This window comes from Eleutherodactylus coqui, chromosome 4 (assembly GCF_035609145.1).
Source record: "Eleutherodactylus coqui strain aEleCoq1 chromosome 4, aEleCoq1.hap1, whole genome shotgun sequence".
In the NCBI taxonomy this organism is placed as follows: domain Eukaryota; kingdom Metazoa; phylum Chordata; class Amphibia; order Anura; family Eleutherodactylidae; genus Eleutherodactylus; species Eleutherodactylus coqui.
Window position 1 is genome coordinate 259,968,964 of NC_089840.1, and position 22,131 is coordinate 259,991,094.

The 22,131-nt window shown below is 46.2% G+C and overlaps 1 protein-coding gene across 1 annotated transcript in view; it reads right to left on the minus strand.

Moving 5' to 3' along the window:
• The window catches only part of PWWP2B (PWWP domain containing 2B), a 43,580-nt gene that overhangs the window by 18,104 nt on the left and 3,345 nt on the right, over positions 1-22,131 (minus strand). Inside the window, exon 2 of the mRNA XM_066601186.1 lies at positions 11,805-13,473. Within this exon, the coding sequence (XP_066457283.1) occupies positions 11,817-13,473 (1,657 nt within the window). The 3' untranslated portion in view covers positions 11,805-11,816. The remainder of the gene's footprint in view (positions 1-11,804; positions 13,474-22,131) is intronic.

Sequence of the window (22,131 nt, forward strand, 5' to 3'; positions counted from 1 at the left end):
ATACATTATACAACCACATATAGTTCTTGCAGCTATTAGCACCCATTAGTTTCACCTGTTGAATGCCCCCCACTTTCAAAAATAAAGCAAAGTGGTATTAAAGGGGTTTCCAGGCAACTAAAACTCAACAGCAATAGGCTGGGCTCACACGAGCAGGTCGGATTCTGCATGCAGGAGGCCCGCAGCGGATTCCGGCTGGGAGCCCGGCTGGCGGCCCTGCGTACAGCACTTCACTGTATAGAGTATGAATGCGGAGGTACGCAGGTGGTTATGCGTAGTACAGTATTTTTTTTGTTTCTTTGCATTTCCCGCACAGTTGCTTAGCAATGACATGGGTACCCGCAGCCCATATGCAATGTTAATTGCGTATAGGCTGCAGGTCGCACGCCACCATTGACATCAATGGAGGCTGTCCATGCAGATTCCGCGGTAAAATAAAGCATGCTGCGATTTTTCTTCCGTGCACAGAATCCACAATTCGTACCCACGAGTGTGATGGAAAATTCAAAAATCCTTGCCTTTCAATGCCCGCAGTTTTATGGCGGATCGTCCAAGCGAATGTCCATCACGGAATCCGCAATTCAAATCCGGTCATGTGAGATCGTCCATAAACGGAGACTGAAAAAGTAAAGCACTTAGGCTCCTTTTACACAGAGTTCGCATGTGCTGCCCATTCATATAGGCATGAAAATAAACGACAAATGAGAAGGGAATTAATTTTCGTTCATCGTTCAGTCTTTAGCCGCGTTTACACTGAATGATTAGTGTTCAAATTTGCACGATCCAACAATTTAAAAAAAATATATATTCTATGTAAAAGGGCTCTTACTAATTAACTGCCCCCATGTACCTACATCCAAGATACCATGCTTCTGCATGGAAACTATGTCGTACCTAGCTTCAGCTTCTCAGGTTTTTGAGATGATGTGACACTGTTCACATGGTAAAATGGGCTTGGCTTACAGCTTGCATACCGAGGAGCAATTAAATTAAGAAGAGAGGTGGAGCAGTTCTTAGAGCGGAGGTGCTCTTATCAGCAGTAAGGACCATCAGCTACTCTTAGAAAGGAAGAGATAGCCGTGTAGTATTGAGTGGGCAGTCCTAAGCTCTCGCTCACGACCTGAAGGTTGCGAGTTCAATCCCCGCGTGGTTCAGGTAGCTGGCTCAAGGTTGACTCAGCCTTCCATCCTTCCAAAGTCGGTAAAAGGAGTATCCAAGCTTGCATGCTGCCTCTCCATCACCAGCAGGCACTTTTTTTTTTGTTTTTAATCGTGGTACTTCCGCGGCGTAAATCTGCGGGCATATCCCGTGACGCTCGTGGGCATGAGACCTTAAACTCCTTGAACACAACTGCAGATTCCAGTGATTAATGTAGATACTGGAAATGGTCTGGCTGCCCTGTTCACAACTTTAGAGACGGATATTGTAGTTGAAGACTCAAATTAATAGTTCTAAACTTAGGGCATAAAAGGTTCCGCTTTGCTCAGGATACAATTACTGATCCGGTCCAAGAACTAAGACTACAAAACATTTACTTTGTTTCAGCACACAATTATTTAGCACTTAAGTCTTCAAAGCTCCTTGTGTACTTTGTGTTTTAAGTTAAACTGAACGTGGCGTTTGACGTCATGTTACAGAATGGCCTCTTACATTATTACAGCAACTAAAGGGATTGTCCATTACCGGACAACATCCCTTTAATACAACCCCCCTGTAGGAACTGGATTGACATAGTATGTGCGGCCAAAGAAAGACCTATGTCGAAGAGACCTGTCTAGTGGTCAACCAGCTCTACACAAGCGGAAGAAGAGGTCACTACACACAAGGAGCCTCCGAGAGCTTCTTCTAGGCCAAGGGGGGAACCACTTTTAGGGCCTCCAGTGACAAGACCGTTCATCTAATTACATCACAATTCTAATCATATGTATATATATATCTCTGAGATGGAACTGCATGCCGAGTTTTGCAGCAAAAAGACAACTTCTTCTAGAGACGGAATTGTTTTTTGACAGAGTCTAAATATACAGATTACTACAACTGTAGGAAGTCCTTCACCGATTACCTGGTAATGTAATACAGTCTTCACAACCCTCATCTCAGATCATGTCAAAGGCTGCAAGACAGCAGAAATTTTTACTTTCTACCATGTCCTCAAGCGTGGTTGACTGCAGCAGGATTTACACTGGAAATAGCCTTGTAATACTAATCCATCACACATCAGTAGAGATTGTGCATAGGCCACATGCCGGCACGGTACAGGGAAACAGACTAGGATCAATAACACCAATAGAACGCTCACAAACCGTGTGAATCTCATATGATCTATGGGAAACCAAGCATAAACTATCAGTGCTTTCTTTATACAGTATATCCAACGAGCGGACATAGTTGAGTGCACAATATTATTTATGACGAGTGAGGAAAATAGTAATTAGAATGAGGTCTTCTAGATGCTGGTTGATGCCACCATTCCCACTCTACCCCAAAACCGAAGTGCTTGTTTGCAGCCCATTTCCCATGCCTCGAAGGCTGGCCATACACTTGAGAGAAAAGTTGTCTAAAAAGGACCAATTTCAGAAGACCATCGGCTGTTAAATTAATGCAAACAATCATTGGCAATGGCAGACTGCTGTCTACCAAATACGATGGAGTTGATAGCACACCCTCAATGGTGTAAAGGAAAGAAGTGGTGGAAGGTCCTCGGGTTCCATTGTCCAGAATTGCCAGGAGAAACGGGAAAAGACAGCACACACTAACTTGAGCCTGCATGGAATAGGACCCGCATGTTCCTACAAGGACTGTGGGTCCCCTTCTATACTGCCTTGGCTGGACAAAGGGTTATCCACCCAAAGTGTTGCCTCAATGCCTGACTGTCCATCTGGAGTCTTCATTTTTTTTCTTGATCAGATAAGTTTTTATTGAGCTTTTATAGAAAACGTTATAAACCAGTGTGACACAGGACATAACATACAAACTCAAAAGTACAAAGTTGCATCTTGAACATGAAACATAATCACCCTCGGCCTCTTTCCGAGACCATCCAAGGACAGAAATATAGTGCAATATACACAAAACCATTGATAACATAACTTGGGTGGCTCTCTGAAACATCCAAAGATTATACCCAGAATATATATTCAGCCAGTTATAGAACGTGTGGCAAAAGACGCAACTCTGTAGCCCCATAAGCTAGTTTAGGGGTATAAACCCAAATGCCCCATATAGATTCAGATTTGGACAACTTGTTTCTTTTAAATATACACCCGGCATTCCGGAAGTATCACCAAATTCATTTTAGAGATATATTCCTGCATAGTTGGTAGACCAAGCCGTATCCAACGAGTGGCAATTAGGTACCCTGGAGTAAACATCCTCAGAATAGATGGAGGCTTCATTTAGGCCGCCTGTCCACGGCAGTGATTTTGCCGGCGGTCTACCGTTGGTGAATCACGCCGTCTGAAGCTTTCCATAGCATTGCTATGGAAAGCGCCGGACCCCTGTCCACGAGCGCAGAAGCATTGCGATTCTCCAGATTAGGCTGACCGGCGGAGATTCGTCCGAGGCTCCTGCTCCCTGGCAGCGGCTCCTGCGGCGGAGCTCCGCCGTGGGATACAGCAACGCCCGTGGACAGAGGGCCTTAATGCAGCAGATTTCCGCTGCGGGAGAACACCAAGTCACAATGATATACTGCGATGAACCGATTATGATTTCCACTCGTATACATCGGGCTGCGCTTTCCATAGTTATCCCGTGGAAAGCGTTTCATGTGTTATCCGCGTGTGGATTATCGCCGCAGATAGCACAATGAAATATCACCCGTGAACAGGAGGCCTAAAGCAACCCTCCAGGCCTGTAAAACCTGGACCACACCAGCTTCTCCGACTACCTGATGCACACTATACATTAGTATGCATCAACAGTCTAAAGCCTTATTTGTATGAGAGTGAAAACCAGTCTTGCACATTGCACAGCACACGGATGGGATGTCCATGTGCTGTGTGATGTGAGTTGCGCCCAAGATTCTTGAGTGCAGCTCGCCAACAGCCATGTAAACACGGCGTTAAGACACTACATCTGCTTTTATTAAACACCGCTGTCCACACGGGCAGTGCCAACCAGTCAGATCAGCGCGTTGCATTCAAGTTATTAAAGCTATTGTGCCTGGAATTTGTCCTAAAAAGGGACTTTTTGTGGGCTAGTTACTATATGCCTGATTTCCGAACCTTGAGCAGCCATTTTTGGGTCTGTATACCAAGTCACGCCATTAGCATTTTAGTCTAAATTTAGGAGCACAGTTTATGTGGCGCAGCGGTTTAGACCTGATTTATAACGTGCAACGTATTTTTTATTTTTTTTTAAGTCGTACAATTACTCCAGCGCTGAGGCGGCACAATTTCAACATAAACTCTCACACCACCGAGAAAAGCATTTGTGCCTAAATTTAACATGCAACATTTTGAAGAATGTTTGTCCAAGCCCGGAAAGTTGCTTCAAAAGTATCAAGAGAATTCGCAAACTCAAAATAGTGTCTGCGGTCCTCCTACGTTGTTCCTCCTGTCTGCCAGAAATCCAATCGGCCAGGTTGGAAAATTTTATCCAACAGCAGCTGAACTTGCAAGTGTAGGGCATGATCGGCCAATCATTTGTCGTACCTGGCAGAGGATTGTGGGTCAAGTAGATTTCTAGAGCCCTGACGAGGCCGTGGTGACCGGTTACTACTGGTGAACTATGCACATACTTTACTTAAGCCATTGTATGGAATGGACGCTGAAGAATGGCCATCCAGTCACTCACCCTACTCTTCGACCTCTCGAACATTACAGACTTGTCTTCCCAGTCAGTTCATCCGACACACATAGCTGCAAAGAATGGCTATTGACAACAGCTTTAACAGTTGTGGCAGGGAAGTAGAAGTTTCCCTCCTAGGTGCTGCCTGTAGTTGCAAGAACTTCTATATCAGGGTCCATGACTTCCAGGCCACGACTGCCATGGCTGTCGTCACCGAAGTGCAAGCATCGGGGAGTCAGTGTTTTTGATCTTGATTAAACAGACTCCTTGATCATCCCTGACCATTGTCAATGCCAGAAACATTTACACGAACGATCCCATACACAAGTGATCGGCCGTATCGATATCCCATATACATGGCCAACATAAGGGCGAGAATAGAAGAGACACCCTCATCCCGATTCCCCCTGTAGAAGACGATGCGATTGTCACGTCTTAATGGGGTTATATGACTCTTCAGAATCTCCTGAAGGACTGTTCATACTAAAAGAAGCTTGGTCCTATACTTGCCATTAAATTTCTGCTGGGATGCTGCGGAGGTGTTTAGAGACCGATGTAATGAGGTCAAGCGCAGCAATGGCGGTGTCATAAATCCTACAACCCTTTTAAATAACGTGCCTCAAAACTGCAGTAACACTAAGTGCCTAGATAGCTACAAGCTTTTCCTCAATCTCATCTACAGCCCTGATATATAGGTTTTTCCTTTTAAAGTTATAATTTTTACACTACATTTTCCATTCCAACCAAAAAATTGACTTTCGAGGTGAACAGGAGATATGGATACACAACCAAGCTAGCTTGCACAGTTTTCAGTAATAACCATGGCCTAAAAGGGAGAAGAACATAAACATGCATGGCCACTAGAGATGAGCGAACCTACTTGGTTCGGGTGTTTTTGGACTCGAGCACCGCTTTTTCCGAGTAACTGACCACTCGGACGAAAAGATTCGGGGGGCTCCGGGGGGAAGTTGCAGAGGGGAGTGGGGGGGGGGGGGGGGGGGGGGAGAAGAGCGCTCCCCCCTGTTCCCCACTGCTACCCCCAGCTCCACCACGCTGCCCACCACCCTCCGGAGTCCCCCAAATCTTTTCATTGAGTAGTCAGTTACTCGGAAAAAGCGGTGCTCGAGTCCAAAAACACCCGAACCGAGTAGGTTCGCTCATCTCTAATGGCCACCTTACCATCTAAAGGTGGGTTATGGGACTAAACTACCGATTGACCTATCCTCAGGGTAGTGGATCCGTGGGGGCGGCCTATAGGAATCCCCACTGATCATCTGGCTGAAGTATCATAGTGGCTGACCCTGGTATAGCAGCTCAATCCCGTGAATAGAACCGGGTTACTCTCAGGCTATGTGACCGATAAGAGGGATGCCACAGGCCTAAGAGGACGCCATAGCAGTCACTCGAGAAGAGAGGCCCCTTTAATCATAGGGAACGTGCAGTAAACATAGAGGCCCACTGGACAACCCCTTCCATGTTATTCCGATAGAGAATGGATACAAAATTAGTGTTCAGAGGACCGTTATGAATATATCATGAAGCGAGAAGTTAAAACAGCTACTTACTATTGGGAGGGGGTGAATCCAACCCCCTTCCTAAGTCCAGAAGTTATGTCACCAGTCAGTGGAATACTTGTTATCCAACCAAGATCTATATGTGAAATATAGTCAGACATAATGGTCCAGAAGTGGCATAATGTAGCCACCCCGAGTGCCAGCCCCCACACCCCCCCAGCCGAGGCGCGTACTTGGGACCAAAATTAGCCTTCTGAGCTCCCACTCCGCATGCCCCAGAAAGGATCATAGCCGGCATGAGTTCCAGAAACCGGAAGTGTCAAAAGGCTTTTGCCTAGGACAAACAGTTACAGAAGAGGTCACAGGATCGGGACACCCCAGGTTCAATTATGTAAATGGCTACATGATCTGCGGGTTTGAAATTCACCAGATTCGATATTTTTCTGTCAGTCCTGATGGATCTTTTTTAAGGAAGATGGAAAAATGTCTCGATAGAGTATGAAGAAGGTAGCCATTATTGATGTGGTGTTGGTTCATCCTTCCCCTAAGCGGTTTTGTTATTCTGCCTATATGTAATATCTATAGACGTTCCATGAACACTATGTACCATGTCTGGCTAAAAACATACAGACTGCTAAGTGTTAAACTTCCTTGCGGCAATTCCAAGAAATTGACATTCATACTAGGAAATGTTTACCCTCCGCAGGTATATACCCTTACCAGCTTCACAATGTAATACCTTTTGTTCTGTGTGTTTAACTGCTTAATGACCAGGGATGCACCTTTTTAATTGCCGTCATTAAGGAAACGTTCCAATGTTGCAGAAACGTTGCGAATTTTACGCAGTGGAAACTCCCGTGGGAAGGTTTGCTATTAAAGCGAATGGGATTAAAACAAATCCTCTTCATACGTAGAGAAATAAAAAAAAAAACACTGCGGATTTCCTGCTATAATTGTACTGTAACTCTTAGCCGGCAATTTTGCTGCATTTCCGCTGTGAAAATAACGACGTGGAACCGCAGCATTTCCACAACATGAAAGGAGTTTTCCAACGAAAGTCAAATACAATTGATTTCCCATAAATGCCCTCTAGCTGAGGGTCCCACCTGCGAGAACCAAGTCTTTCAGGAAAATTGAATCCCCCGACCTGGCTACTACATCTGGTATGAACCTCTTAAGAAAACGGGCCTTGGTGAATCCCACACGACACAAACGGCTCTACTACATCCATGGCGATTCCCACACATTACACACAAAGCTGTACTACATTCATGCCGATGGCCAGACATTACAAACACAGCTGTGCTACATCCATGGTGATTCCCACGCATGACACAAACAGCTGTGCTACATCCATGGCGATTCCCACACATGACACAAACAGCTCTGTTACATCCATGGGGATTTCAGCACAAGACACACACAGCTGTACTACATTCATTGCGATTCCCACACGACACACAGAGCTCTACTACATGCATCCTGATTCACACACAGCGCTCTACTACGTCCATCCTGACCCCACACATTACACACACAGCTCTACTACGTCCATCCAGACCCCACACATTACACACACAGCTCTACTACGTCCATCCAGACCCCACACATTACACACACAGCTCTACTACGTCCATCCAGACCCCACACATTACACACACAGCTCTACTACATCCATCCAGACCCCACACATTACACACACAGCTCTACTACATCCATCCAGACCCCACACATTACACACACAGCTCTACTACATCCACCCAGACCCCACACATTACACACACAGCTCTACTACATCCACCCAGACCCCACACATTACACACACAGCTCTACTACATCCACCCAGACCCCACACATTACACACACAGCTCTACTACATCCATCCAGACCCCACACATTACACACACAGCTCTACTACATCCACCCAGACCCCACACATTACACACACAGCTCTACTACATCCACCCAGACCCCACACATTACACACACAGCTCTACTACATCCATCCTGACCCCACACATTACACACACAGCACATTACACAAACAGCTCTACTATATCCATGCTGACCCCACACATGACACACACAGCTCCTGGATGCAGTGATCAGCCCCTGGTCATGTGATCCCTAACTCCACCCACACAGGTGATCACCTGACGGTGACATCACAGGCCCTGGTAGCTGCCGTCGGCTTATCCAGTATATAGTGCTTTCTACCAAACTGCACAATGGCACCTCCCACAGAAGTGACGCCACCACAGGTCCTTGAGCCCACCGGATCTCTGTGGTGGCGGTAGGTAGGTGTCTCCTCTCAGGACTGCTGAGTGGTGTCTGGTGAGCTCAAAACTATATCAAATCATTAACTAAGAAAACCCCTTACAATGTACCATGGAAAAATTCAACTTGACCTACAAAAAAGAAGCCCTCAGACAGCCACATTGACGGAAAAATAGGAGCCAAAACAGCATGTTCTCCTGAACGTTGGGGGTTCTCGCAGGTGGGATCTACAGCTAGAAGACATTCATGGTGAAATCAAGAGGATTTAACTTTCCTGTGAAAACCCCCTTTTAAAGACTGCTAATAAAAAGGTGCATCGCTGGTCATTAAGTAGTTAAACGCACAGAACAAAAGGTATTATACTCTGAAGCTGGTGTGGGCATATACCTGCGGGGGGAGAAACATTTACTAGTATATCATTTTCTTGGAATTGTTAGCAGTCTGTAGGTTTCTAGTACATAAAGTGCTTATGGAACACCTATAGATATAGATGCCAGGAAAGAATACATGAAGGTATAAAACCCACCCTAGCATGTAAGAATGAGTATATAAGAGCAGCCTGGAAGGGGTGTACAGCGCGCCTCTATGTAAACATGTTTACTGCCCTTCGCCTGCTGTAATTACAGTAATTGTAAGGTCCCATTCAGACACACATCAGCAAAAACCACACCGGGCAGTAAAGCAGCTGCACTCAACTCTCCATGTGCAATGGAGTAATAAAATATGCTTCAAACACCTTCATTAAAGACATACCAGGCTGACAGAGGTCATAAGGACATAGTCTCGGGCTCCGTTGGGTGTATGTTCGCCTATAGATACGTTTGACATATGCACCGACATACTGCGAATGGACGCTGCAGAACACCGTATGACAGCAGCCTAAAAAGGGGTCTGCAAGATGACGATCAAGCCTTGCAGGTTCTGTGATACTAATTAATCTATACAAGCAAGTGAAAGTTTATCTGCGCCCGCTACGTACACAGAGGGGATCAGAAACGTCTGAGAGCCGACACCCGCCGGCTACAGCAATGATCGGCATTCGTGAAGATCGTGGCTGTTAACCCTCTAAATGCCTCTGTTAATTCGGACAGTGGCACGTAAAATCCCCAATCGGCATTTGGGGCTTCTGAACGGCCCCCCTTGACAGTGGGAAGCAAAAAACAGAAAATTAAGAAGGGATGCAACGGGAAGGGGCTGAGGGAAAATTCTGGAAGGAGGACCTACTGCTCTACATGTGATGAGCAGGGACCACGAAAACCCGCTTCTTCTGCTCCTTATGTCTAACAATGCATCTGCCTGGGATCTTCTAGCTGCCCGACTAGAGGAGGCGGCTCGGTGTGCGACGGTTGGTTACTATGAGGACGTATTAGAAGTGGGTCAGTTACAGTATATACAAGGTTGTGGTCAGATCTTCCTGGAGAAGAGAAAAGGATTGAACAGGACATCCGTCAACACCCAAAAACTCTGTTGTGATACTTGTCAGATGTTCATGTGGCCCCATCGCTGGAGAGATGGTCATGTGGCCCAGGAGGTCTACAGACGAGCACCAGAAACCACCAAAAGACTATTCTACTCCCTAAATGAACCATACCTTATAAATCAGATTGGAAAGTTCCAGAAATGTGCAATCTTAGAGCTCGGAGGTGGATCTCCAGGAGGGTTTAACATGATAGTTAAGTTAATTAGCATGCTAAACAGTCTAATTAACACCTTGATAGCATTAGCACAGAGTTCTTCCCATTCCACTGGGGAAGCAGAGCATGGGCAGGAGGAGTTGCCCAAGGCAAACTAAGGCGGTTCCGTCACAGATATGGCTCATTTTACATTCATTATGTAGCTAGTCATTCACTATATACAAGTGGGCTAGTATTACCTTGGTTAGTTATGCCCTCCTATTTGAAACTTCATGCAGTCCGTCTCCTCAGGTGGTCATGTGATCTCATTCTGCCCACCTGGAAATTACTTGGCTTTATGTTCTTTTAAGGACTCATGCGTAAAACGCTTGTACCCATTTTGCAACCATACGCTCTGCCGGGAGAGACCACATATGGCACTATGCATGTCCACGTATCACATGCCTATGGACATGCGCAGAAAAGAAAATGTGTTTTCGCCAGAATGACCCTTTTACCCTTGGCAATCCAATCCTAGGGGGCTTTCTCTTCATGCCATTATACAATAGCGCCATCTGCTGGCAAGAGCCAGTGCTCCAGTATGTGACATGCCGGAGAGGCCCCAACAACAGAGCGGCCAGTAATATACAGTAAAAGTACCCTGCCGGACATCATCTGACATCGGAGCTGCACAGCCTTCAATCAGAATGTTGGAAGACGTCAGTGGATTTGAAAGGGTTAAAAATATGCATGCCCTTAGACTGAACAGCAGTTCATGAAGTCTCTATAGAGCCATATACACACCACATGCTACTGTATGGTGTGCCCATATGACACATTACTGCAGATTTGTTTATAGGTAAGAAGGTCTCCATAACAGGATATTCCAATGGATCATTGTACCATTTTATCTCTGCCAGATTCAGAGGCAGCATGAGAGGTACAGTGTGGCCCCAAAAACATATGTTGGCCCCATAAACTTATATGGGTGCCATCTTAATAGTTCCATACAGCTCGGAGCTTGCATAAACCCATATGTATAAGTGCATGAGGCTTTTTATTGTTGCCCATCACATATATACTCTAGATTTAGAAATGCCCCAGTTGCATTACAAAGGCATACCTCACAACTGCAATGTTTTCAATAAACACTGCCCTGGTGGTCAGCCATTGTAGCTTCATCACAGTTATGTGGGTGCCCTTCCGAAAAAAAAGCCCTGGCATGATTTTTCAGGATTTTTGAGGATGCTTGAAATGTAAGCCCTACTCCAAAAATAAGCCCTATTTACAGTTAGTTTTAAAAAAACCCACAATTTAAATGATGTCCATGCAGCTATACATGTAAAAAACAAAATTTTATTTTTTGGGGAAACAGGGGTATATACACCCACTTTATTTATTGAGTACCTCCAAAGTTTTTTAGCAAAAAGGATGTTATGTCTTAAATACATTAAACAGTAAGACATTTTTTGATTTCCTGCAATACCAGAAATCTAGAGCTTCATACAAACGACAGATGACAAAAATAAGCAATGAACCTTTTGCGGGATTTATTGAACTGAAGGGTAGCAATAAACATTAGTTTAGAGGTATATAAGGTCTATTTACTTACTTGCCGTGGAAGTTACGTTTCACACTGCATTAAGAGTTCCCTAATTTCTGGAGTCAGGTGACTAGTAGCCTTGGCAGCTTCTGCAATAGCTTTACGGTAGACACCCTTCTTCTTCCGGTTGAACCTCAGTTTGAAAAATTCCGAGAAAGAAGAGAGTTTTGAAACAGATAAACTAGAGGTCGTTGGAGAACCAAACCATGAGACCGTAGCCTCTTGCCAAGAAGGATCACCATTTTCCTTTTGGTTCACATTAATACTTAGAATACGTGCGGGCCACCATGGAAAGCCATGAACTTTCCCCCACACGATATCCCCCACTGAAATAGTCTTTCCTTCGACGGTAATACAATTTGGTACACTCTTAGAATGAAGTCTAACCGTTAGTGGTGGCACAGTTTTCCGTTCGTCTTTAGAAGAGGACACCGAAATATCATCACCGGGCATAATGTCACAAAAATCCATTGTGTTTAACTCCAAGCAAGACGTTTTCGACTCCTCCAAGCTGTCATTACTGCACAACGACGCACTAGAAGAATCGGCTTTTCTTTTGCGGTAATTGCCAAGTAGATTTAAGTTATGTCCTTCTTGGTTGTGCGGAAATCCTTTAAAATCCTCATCTTCTCCCGAGCTTCCCAAGGAGACATCATGGTAACTTCTTTCTGCACTATCGTCCATGTAAAAAGCAGAAGAATCCGTCTCGGATTCCCTGCTGCTCTGAAGAACATTTATCTCATCGATTAGCTCGGATTTGTAGATCGAAACGCTTTGTCCATCACTAATCCTTTGGGGCTTTAGTCTAATTTTGGGTGGGGGAACATCTACATTGGAATGCAAAGGCTTAGTTAATTTTAACTTTGGAATTGAAGCCACCTGACTACTCATTGATCTGTCCATCAAACGTTTAGGAGTTTGACAGCCGTCTACATCCTTCGAAGTTTCATGGTCCCCGCTCCCGTTTTCTTGAGCTTTACCTGGACGAAAAGGCTCAACTGAGCCATGTACGCGTGAAGGGATCTTCACTACTTCCCCTTTACCTTGGGGTGTACTGTAAGAGATCTTAATGACTGGACTCCTGTGTACCAAGTCTTTAATGGGGCTCTTATGTACCAAGTCCCTACAGGCACTATTGTCCTCCCTCCTGTCCTTCCCGGTCTTTCTCTCTTCAGGATCTGACTCTACCTTATGACGTTCTTTATCCTCACTATGGAGCCTCCTACTACTTCTAGGGTTTTGTTTGTCTTTAGGAGCATCCTCTGTATTCAAGGTGTTTTTACATTTTTCACAAAGGACCTGCCTAGGCCGTAGCCTTATGGTACTCATTATGAGCCGACCGGGGTCTCTGTTTCTTGACATTCGTCTTTTTGTCCTTTTGATATTTCGAGGTGGAGGCTGAGGTATCCACTGATTGTAAGAGTGCCTCAACCACACAGGAGGTGGAAAAGGGGCACCTTCAAAGTAAGGAGGATAAGGTGGCGCAGTCCCAGGAGGTGGAAGAAGTGGAGGAACTTGATCAGTGTTACTTGTTACAGGGAGACCAGTGTCTTGATTAGGCATTTCAGATAAAGGGTGCGAAAAGTTGGCATCTCCAAGAATACTGTTACAGGAACTATTGCACGGAGGGTCATCGTTTTTGGGAATTGAAACCGGTGGCACACAGAACAGTCCGGACCTAGTGGAGCAAACAAAAGAACATTGGGATTTGTTGACAAAGCGAGATTTTTTTTTCTTAATTAGTGGACAGACATATATATATATCCTTATTCAAAATAGCATATTGTTGTGGTTTTTAACCCCTTAGGCCGCTCTCACACCTGCGTTTATAAAACGCTGCATTCAAAACCGTGGCGTTTTTGAATGCATTTTACGACGTTTTTTTAACGCACCCCATCATTGTGACGGGAGATGAGGTGCGCTAAAACGTATGAAAATAGAGCAGACAGCGCTCAAAAATCCTGGTGTTAGAAACGCCGCGTTTAAGCTCTGGTCTGCAAAGCCTCATTAAAATCAATGGGAGCGTTGTAGCGCAGCATTTGAAACGCAGCGCTAATTCAGTAAGAAGCGGGTTGTGTGAGAGCGGCCTTAATGCCACAGGGTGTAAGATTACATCCTGGCAGGGTGGTAATAAAGCAACAGGATGTAAACTTACATCTTGTGGATGGCACAGGCTCAGAAGTGAGCCCGCACCATCCTGCAGTGGGAGTTGGCTGTGACTAACAGCCAGCCAACAGCTCCAACAACAGAGATCAGTGTGAACACTGATCCCCGCTGTTAACTCCTTACATGCTGCAATCAATGCTATGAATCATGGAGGGCTGATGGCAACCAGAAGTCAGACACTGGTGTCTGGACCTGCCATGTGATCACTAAAGTGAGCGAAAATGTATTGCAATACATAAGTACTGCAATGCATTATCATAGCTATCAGAGATTTTCTGGTTCAAGTCCCACGTAGGGACATACAAGATGTAAAAAAATAAAAAATCGTGCTAAAAATGTAAAAAAAACTAAAATAAAGCCTTTTGCATACTTTCCATACTTTGCATAAAAAACAGAGGCAAAATGCTTATTTTGTCCACTTTGCCTCCCCCCAAAAAACGCAATAAAAGTGATCACAAAATCCGTATGTACCCAAAAATGGAACCAATAAAAACTACAGCTCGCCGCACAAAAACAATCCCTCCTATCGCCATGTTAACAGTAAAATAAAGTTAAGGCTTTTTAAAAGTAAAGATGAAAATCCCCTTATGGCCAAATCGTTGTGTCCTTAAGGGGTTAAAAGAACTTGTTTATAGGTAAACTCCCAGGTAACAGGAAAAAAAGTTTTTTTTCCCCCACTTACAAAAAGTTGACTGTATAAACTGCGGTCCTGATAGAAGCCCACGCGCCCTTTGTCCCACAATCCCCACCAGCAGGCTTCCCATGCGGCGGCTCCTTCACACACCGACTAGTCAGCATGTTTACACACTGACTTATGGGGGCTTTTAATGAATGCAAAGCATTTTTAAACAACTTTTACAAGCATTTCAGTGGGGGTTTTTTAAGGGCGAGTGGGATGTTTCTGCAGTTTATGCCACGTAAGATGCATTTTGGCTTTATAAACAAGTGATTCATGCCGATGTCCACGTGTGAAAAAACTGCATCTGGTTCCAATAATTAAAATGGTAAAAAACGCATTGCTCTCGCAGGCAAATCACATGGCATACGAGTGCGATGCATTTTTCTTCACTGCCAGAGTAAATAATGTGCAATTCTTGACCAAGAATCGCCAAAAGTCACGACACGCTGGGATTTCTCTAACGCAGATCAGTGGTCCAAGTAATCATCTATGTGACATAACTAAAGATGAGCGAGTCTACTCACTAAGGGCAATTGTTCGAGCGAGCATTGCCCTTAGCGAGTACCTGCCCGCTCGAGACAAAAGGTTCGGGTGCCGGCGGCGGGCAGGGAGCTGCGGGGCGGAACAGAGGGGAGATCTCTCTCTCCCCCTCTCTCCCTCCTGCTGACTGCCGCTACTCACCGCTCCCCCGCGCCGGCACCCGAACCTTTCGTCTCGAGTGGGCAGGTACTCGCTAAGGGCAATGCTCGCTCGAGCAATTGCCTTTAGCGAGTACACTCGCTCATCACTAGACATAACCCATGCAAAATGAAAGGGTTAATTTTTCCATGCGAGTTCCATCCGTCTCGGACACGGCTCGCTCGGAAATCTCGCCCGTGTTCATACACCCTTATTTCTAAAAACTTTATGTACGTACGTTTTTTTTTCTCTGCCATTTCTGAAGTTCTATAGAGAAACCAATGGGAAAACCACAACTGGCCACCAAAAAGCAAACACTTTGGGGCAATTTATCATTTACTTGCTCCTTTTTAAACATCTTTTGCCAGTGTCTACTTGAATTCATCATTAGGTTGTGCCCAATTTTGGCGGTTTTAGTCAATGCTCTGCAGTTTTTGGTGGGCGAAAGGGGCGTTAGATGTACTCAGTTTTTAGGACTCATTTGTGACTTTTTAAAAAGTTGCAGAATTTTTGCACAAGCCCGTGTACACCACTGCTGATCGGGCTTAACTTATTTATCATGAGAGACAATTAAAGCAACCCCCGTCCTGGAATCGGAGGGGTTGGGGTACACTACCTGCACTTGCTCTTCTCTGCTGCCCTTCTGATCCACCAGTTCTGGTCCCACTTTTCAGCTGCGGCAATTGTCTATCTAGCTAATACCACACTGCTCTCTGATTAGCCAGTGCTGATCACTTGGGCAGCTCTGGCCAATCAGAGAGCAGGTATAGTTTCCTATGGGGATTAGGTAGTGTGGAGATTGTATCGGTCATCTTGGACATTCGCAAACGGGGCCCGGCAAACAACTGAAGGTAACAGACCACTCAACCGCTCCAGTGCAGAGATAGAATTGTGTCCCAAAACTGGAGGGTCGCTTCAAGATCTTGCTGTGCTTTTCCCCCCCTTTTGCTAGTGCAAAATGCAACAAATATATCAAACTGCTACACAAGGTTTGATACATTTGTAGCATTTTGCGCTGGTGTGAAGTGCATGGCTATAATCATGCCTCTTCTGGGTGGGTTCACACACACCGGAATCCGGGCGGTAATCTCGCGGTTTGGCCGTAGCGAAAAACCGCGAGATTTCCACCGGGAGAGAAGCTCTGCTTCAAAACCCGCAGCACTTAGCCGCGGGTTTTGAAGCGTCCTGGCCGCTCCCATAGAGGAAAGCACGGCCGCGCCGGAAGAAGAAGAATAAATTAACATGCTGCGGCCGTTCAATCCGCGCTGCAGTGCCGGCTTTGCCGCGGCGGATTCGCTATCCCGTGTGGACGAGATTTCTGAGAAATCTCGTCCACATGGCTGGCCAACCGCGAGATTAGCGTCCGCAGGCGAAATTCTGGACGGAATTTCTGCGGCAGATCCGCCCCGTTTGAACCCAGCCTAATAGTTCCTCTGTATGTAGGGTCTGCTAGAATTCACGAGACTTCAAGGTAACATTTGGCCGCAGCATTTTTGACCGAAGGAAAAAAAAGTTATCGAAACCGCCAACTATAAGTGTGCTTTTAGACAGGCAGACGCATTGTTGGCTCGTTCAGTCTTTCACTGGATAAGTGAATAAGAGCGAGTGAACGAGCGCAGATTAAGGCGAACGATAAGCGAAGGAGCAACCGGTGGATCTTATATAAAGATATAATGGGTTCCATCTAAAAAGCACCCAACATGCCATGAAAAACTCAGCAAAGCAGTGTGTGACTCCGGCCGCATGCGTCTACTAGCCAGCAATGAAGGTAAGCCGAGTATACACCGGGAAGGACAGCAGCAGCCTGCTACCCCTCCCCCACATCACCCTGCCCGGCTTACGTTCATTAAAGCTGATTAGACCCAAGGCCTTGCCAGCTGCTTTTTTTATTCCTTTTTATCTTTCTCTATCCTCCAGATCAATACAAGACCGAGTCCAAGTTTTCTGCCCGTCTCTATACGACATGAAGAGGCAGTCGTACAGAAGCTGGCATTGGGAACCTAAACTGCAGACATCTGACAAATGCCTTCAGCAATCCTCTATTGTCCGGACGGCTCCGTCATACCCTACATGGCAATGTATCACATACACATATCCGACGCATCGCGGATCTGCAAGAAAAGAGCATTGATCTGCTTCCTTATATGTTATTAGTAGGTCGAGGTTAGATCTTTTCCAAAAGACTGCAAATCAGATGGGTTTGTGTCCCCCAGCAGCCATACAGGAACGTCTTCAGTCATGTAAAGCCCCTCAAGGAGGTCCGTCACATGTATGCCAGATTTACTGAAGTAATCCCCACATAGAGCAAAGTAACTGCTCTTTTTTAGTTTTTACAAATCTGTTTTTATTGGGTTTTTTGTTTGTTTTTTTTACCTTTTTTTATCTTCCTCGGGGTGGATTTACACCAGTGACTTTCCTCTGCGAGTTCCGTCTGACTGAAGATGGGATAGAACTCACACAGGAGAATAACCCATTGATGGATACATTTACAGGAGCGGTTTTTCACTTGCACCGATAGTGCGAGATTGAAAAAAAATCGCGGCATGTCCTGTTTTTTGGAAATTTTGTTCCAGAATGGCCCATTATTTCCTGTAGAAGCCGTGTAAATGCGATTTTCACGCACGTGAGGGTCTCTATTTTTACTCTTATTACAAGCAGTGATTTTTAGGTGCGCAGAATTCGCAAATACAGTGAAAAGTTTTTCCTCGCAAAATGCATTGCAACTGCAGAAGAAAAAAAGTTGAAGTGTTACAAGTGCGAAACTCGGACCGATATCCCACTTGCCGTATAAATACAGCCTCAGTGCTTTCAATCCAAAAAAGCCATTCAACGCCGTATTTCCTGCACAATATGCAAATTACTATCAAACGTCCAATGGTTGATTGCGCTGCCAAAGTCACTCCCATGCCATATTGCAAACACAGCGCTAACGCTGATGAGTGCTGTCTCCATCGCAGGATCAAGACGCTGCATTTGATAAAAACTGCCCGCGCTTCCAGGTTTGGCGCACGTACAGTAACTTCCATTCTTTCCTCAATAGCCTTAATGGGGCACATTTACAAAAGTTAAGTCAGTGCAAACTAAAGGCTCTTTTGCACAGGATGACTGTCGGGCGCTGTCGTCCCAACAATGATCACTCATGTGCTTTCATGCAGGATCAATGACCGCTCCATGAATGGAGGCGGAGCTGGCCGTAGATCGTTCCCCCCCCCCCCCCTCCGCCTCCATTCACAGTAAACAGGCAGTCCGTCCATAGACGGATGACTAGCTGTTTACACAGGCGATGCAGAATAATGATGATTTTTGGGTCTACATAAAAGATCTGATCAGTGATTTATCACTGATCGTTCTTTCATCGCGTCTGAAAATGTCTACGCCACATTAATTATGTGATTTTAAAGCATGTAGGACAGTTCCTGCCCCGATGATGTCACGTGCCGAAGTCAGAAGTGAGGGAACAGCGCAGTGTTTCTAGGACGCAAGCCATGAGCTGGAGATGCCCATCAGTGGCACGAGGAGCATGCTGGTGGTGGGTATGGAGGGGGAAAGACCCCCGGCGACTTCAGCATACCACGCCGGAAGAGCAGAGTTGAGTTATTTTCAGGACCCCGCTCAGGATCCCCCTCTGTAAGCTGCTTAAAAAGGAAACACTTTTACTCATTTGGACCTGCAAGTTTTTGGATTTTTTTTTACTTTGATACAAGAAAAGGGGTGCAGTCTGAGCTCATATGAAGAGAGAAGGAAAACGTACTTGCCATCCATGAAGTTCGCGTCTTCAGTAGCTCTTGGCTGCAAGCTTTTACAGCTGACCTCGCCAAACGCACGCACGCTCAGGTTGGTTCAGCATGTATGTGTGTTCTCAATGGGGGAGAGGGGAATAATTAACTGCCACAAACCTCTGGTGGCGGCTTATCTCCCTTGAGTACTGAAGATTCAGAGTGTCCAATTGGGCACTCAACATACCCAATTCCCCAACTTGGACATAGCCCAGACAATGAATACACATAAGAGTACATTTAACATGAGCCGATAGTCGCCTGAATAATCACTCAAATGGGTGAATGTCTTATGCAAACACGGGACCCGACAGGGCGAGCGAGCAGGAATCACTTAGTCGCTTGTTCTTTTAGCTTGCCCAAAAACCAAGTGACGATCATCCCGTGTAAACAGGCAGTCATTCATCTACGAACGACTCCTGTTTGTAGTGAATGGAGGCGGACGGCAGAAAGATCTCCGATGCCATTCTCTGAATAACCGTTTCTCCTGCTTGAAAGCAGAGGAGAGATATTCTATGGGATGCCTGCCGGGACTAATGCCCCCGATGGTCGTCCCATGTGTTGCGGCCTTGACTCTCTCTTCACATCGGCACTTAAGATTTTCAACTCCATCTTAGGAGCCGAAATTCCCGGAAGTGCTGGATCTGACATGACAAACGGCACCCAACGGCCCTCACCGACTACAGTAGGGTCAGTCTGGCTTTTGTCGGATAAAAGCTGCCTGCAATGGTTGATTCTGGATATTTCAGGCAATTGTTGGCTGACTATCTTACGCAAGCAACATGTCGCTACAGCCAATATAGTAGACTATTGTATTAATTAGCCGAGCTGGAAAATTTTGCCCGTGGTCAGCTGAAAATACACGAGTGCGTCACGGTCAGCCGAATTCCCCGGTCATTTGCCGATTTGTGCAGTCCGCAGCTTTTTTCTTTCTTTCTACAAAACAACTCATCTACTTCAATCCTTGGTGTCGTTGGTGGGATCGTCCATAAGTATGACCCAACGGACGACTGATCAGCCCCATTTAAGCCAACTAAACACGGGATGATTGTTGGGCGCAAAACGAAGGCGGTGGACTTCAATGGAACTAGGAAAAAAGGGAGGGAGATACCGGCGCACAATGCTGGGGGAAGAACACAGCCAACCCGATTTAACCATTACGCAGGTCTGCGATGAAAAAATTGTAGCATATATAATTAGTGGGTTTAACAGTATTTTTTGTGCTGATTACGGTAAAAATAGTGAAAAAATTCCATCACCCCTAGATAAGTCACAAATTTCACCTGAAATTTTCTTATTTTCGGGGTTTTTCAGGTTCGGTACGCGTACGACAACGAATCTAAACTGTCTGCTAGGCGTGACCTTGACTGCAGTCAGTGACTCAGTGTGGATCCAGCCACTGTGGTGTACGCATCAAACAGTTTTGTGATACGGTATTCTCCCATGGTGCACTGTGGGCTCTGTGCGCTCCATTGCCGATTCCAGCCTCCTGATTGGCTGGAATCGGCACACGTGATGGGGCGGAGCTACAAGGAGCAGCTCTCCGGCACGAGCGGCCCCATTCGGAAGGGAGAAGACCGGACTGCGCAAGCGCGTCTAATCGGGCGATTAGACGCTGAAATTAGACGGCACAATGGCGACGGGGGCGCCAGCAACGGAGCAGGTAAGTGAATAACTTCTGATAACTTCTGTATGGCTCATATTTAATGCACGATGTACATTACAAAGTGCATTAATATGGCCATACAGAAGTGTATACCCCCACTTGCTTTCGCGGGACAACCCCTTTAAGGGTGACTTAACAGGCGAATACGATATCGGGTTGTGAATCATGGCCCAATATCGCACTCACCAACATACGATTTCCCTGCGGATGCGAGGCATTTTTATATCAAATCTGCCTTACATCACTTCGGGGAAGTAGCGCTCCTCCGCCGCGGCCGACAGCCTAAACTGAACAACGAACGATAAGTGAATGAATTATCGATCGTCCTTCGTTCGCCGGTAGCGTTCATCATTCAGATTCACACAATCCCCCGAGGGTCTGAATGATTATCGTCTGTTTAAGGGTGACTGCCCACGGACGGATTTCTACCGTGTTTCCCGCGGTGATTTCCACAACTATTAGGTTCTATTGAACCACGTAGCTTTCTGCCTGCCGATGCTCACGTGCGGAATTCTACCGCGGATTTCTGCAGCGAGAAATAAATCGCGGCATGTTCTATTTGCCGCGGATTTCCGTTGCGGGACGTCTCCATTGATATAGCATTAATGGAGGCCGCGGAAATACGCGATCACCAGCAGGCACTGTTTTTAATCGCGATACTCCCGCGGCGTATCCTGCGACACTCGGCATGAGCCCTAAAAGAGCCCTCACACACCACAGATGTGCAACTGGAAGCTTCCCACGTGAAACAGTCCAAAAATGTCATCTATTTGCTACAATGTGAACTGTAGAACAATTGCGACCGTAACCATATCTCATCTACGGAGCAGCCTATCACAGTGCCCGGCCGTCCAGAGGTAAAGCATCGCAACAAACTGCATAACCGCATAGATTACAGGTACTCTGGGGTAACTAACGCCATATTTCTACGGGCGAATTCTGTCTGCGATATGGGCCAACCCCGGTCACCTCAGAAGGTTATTACCCTCCCCCCCCCACAGAGGGTTATTACTCTCCCCCCCACCCACAGTCCCCCCTCAGAGGGTTATTACCCCCCCCCCCCAGTGCCCTCAGAGGGTTATTAAACCCCCCCCCCAGTGCCCTCAGAGGGTTATTAAACCTCCCCCCCCCCCCCAGTGCCCTCAGAGGGTTATTAAACCTCCCCCCCCGCCCCCCGTGCCCTCAGAGGGTTATTAAACCTCCCCCCCCCCCAGTGCCCTCAGAGGGTTATTAAACCTCCCCCCCCGCCCCCCGTGCCCTCAGAGGGTTATTAAACCTCCCCCCCCGCCCCCCGTGCCCTCAGAGGGTTATTAAACCTCCCCCCCCGCCCCCCGTGCCCTCAGAGGGTTATTAAACCTCCCCCCCCGCCCC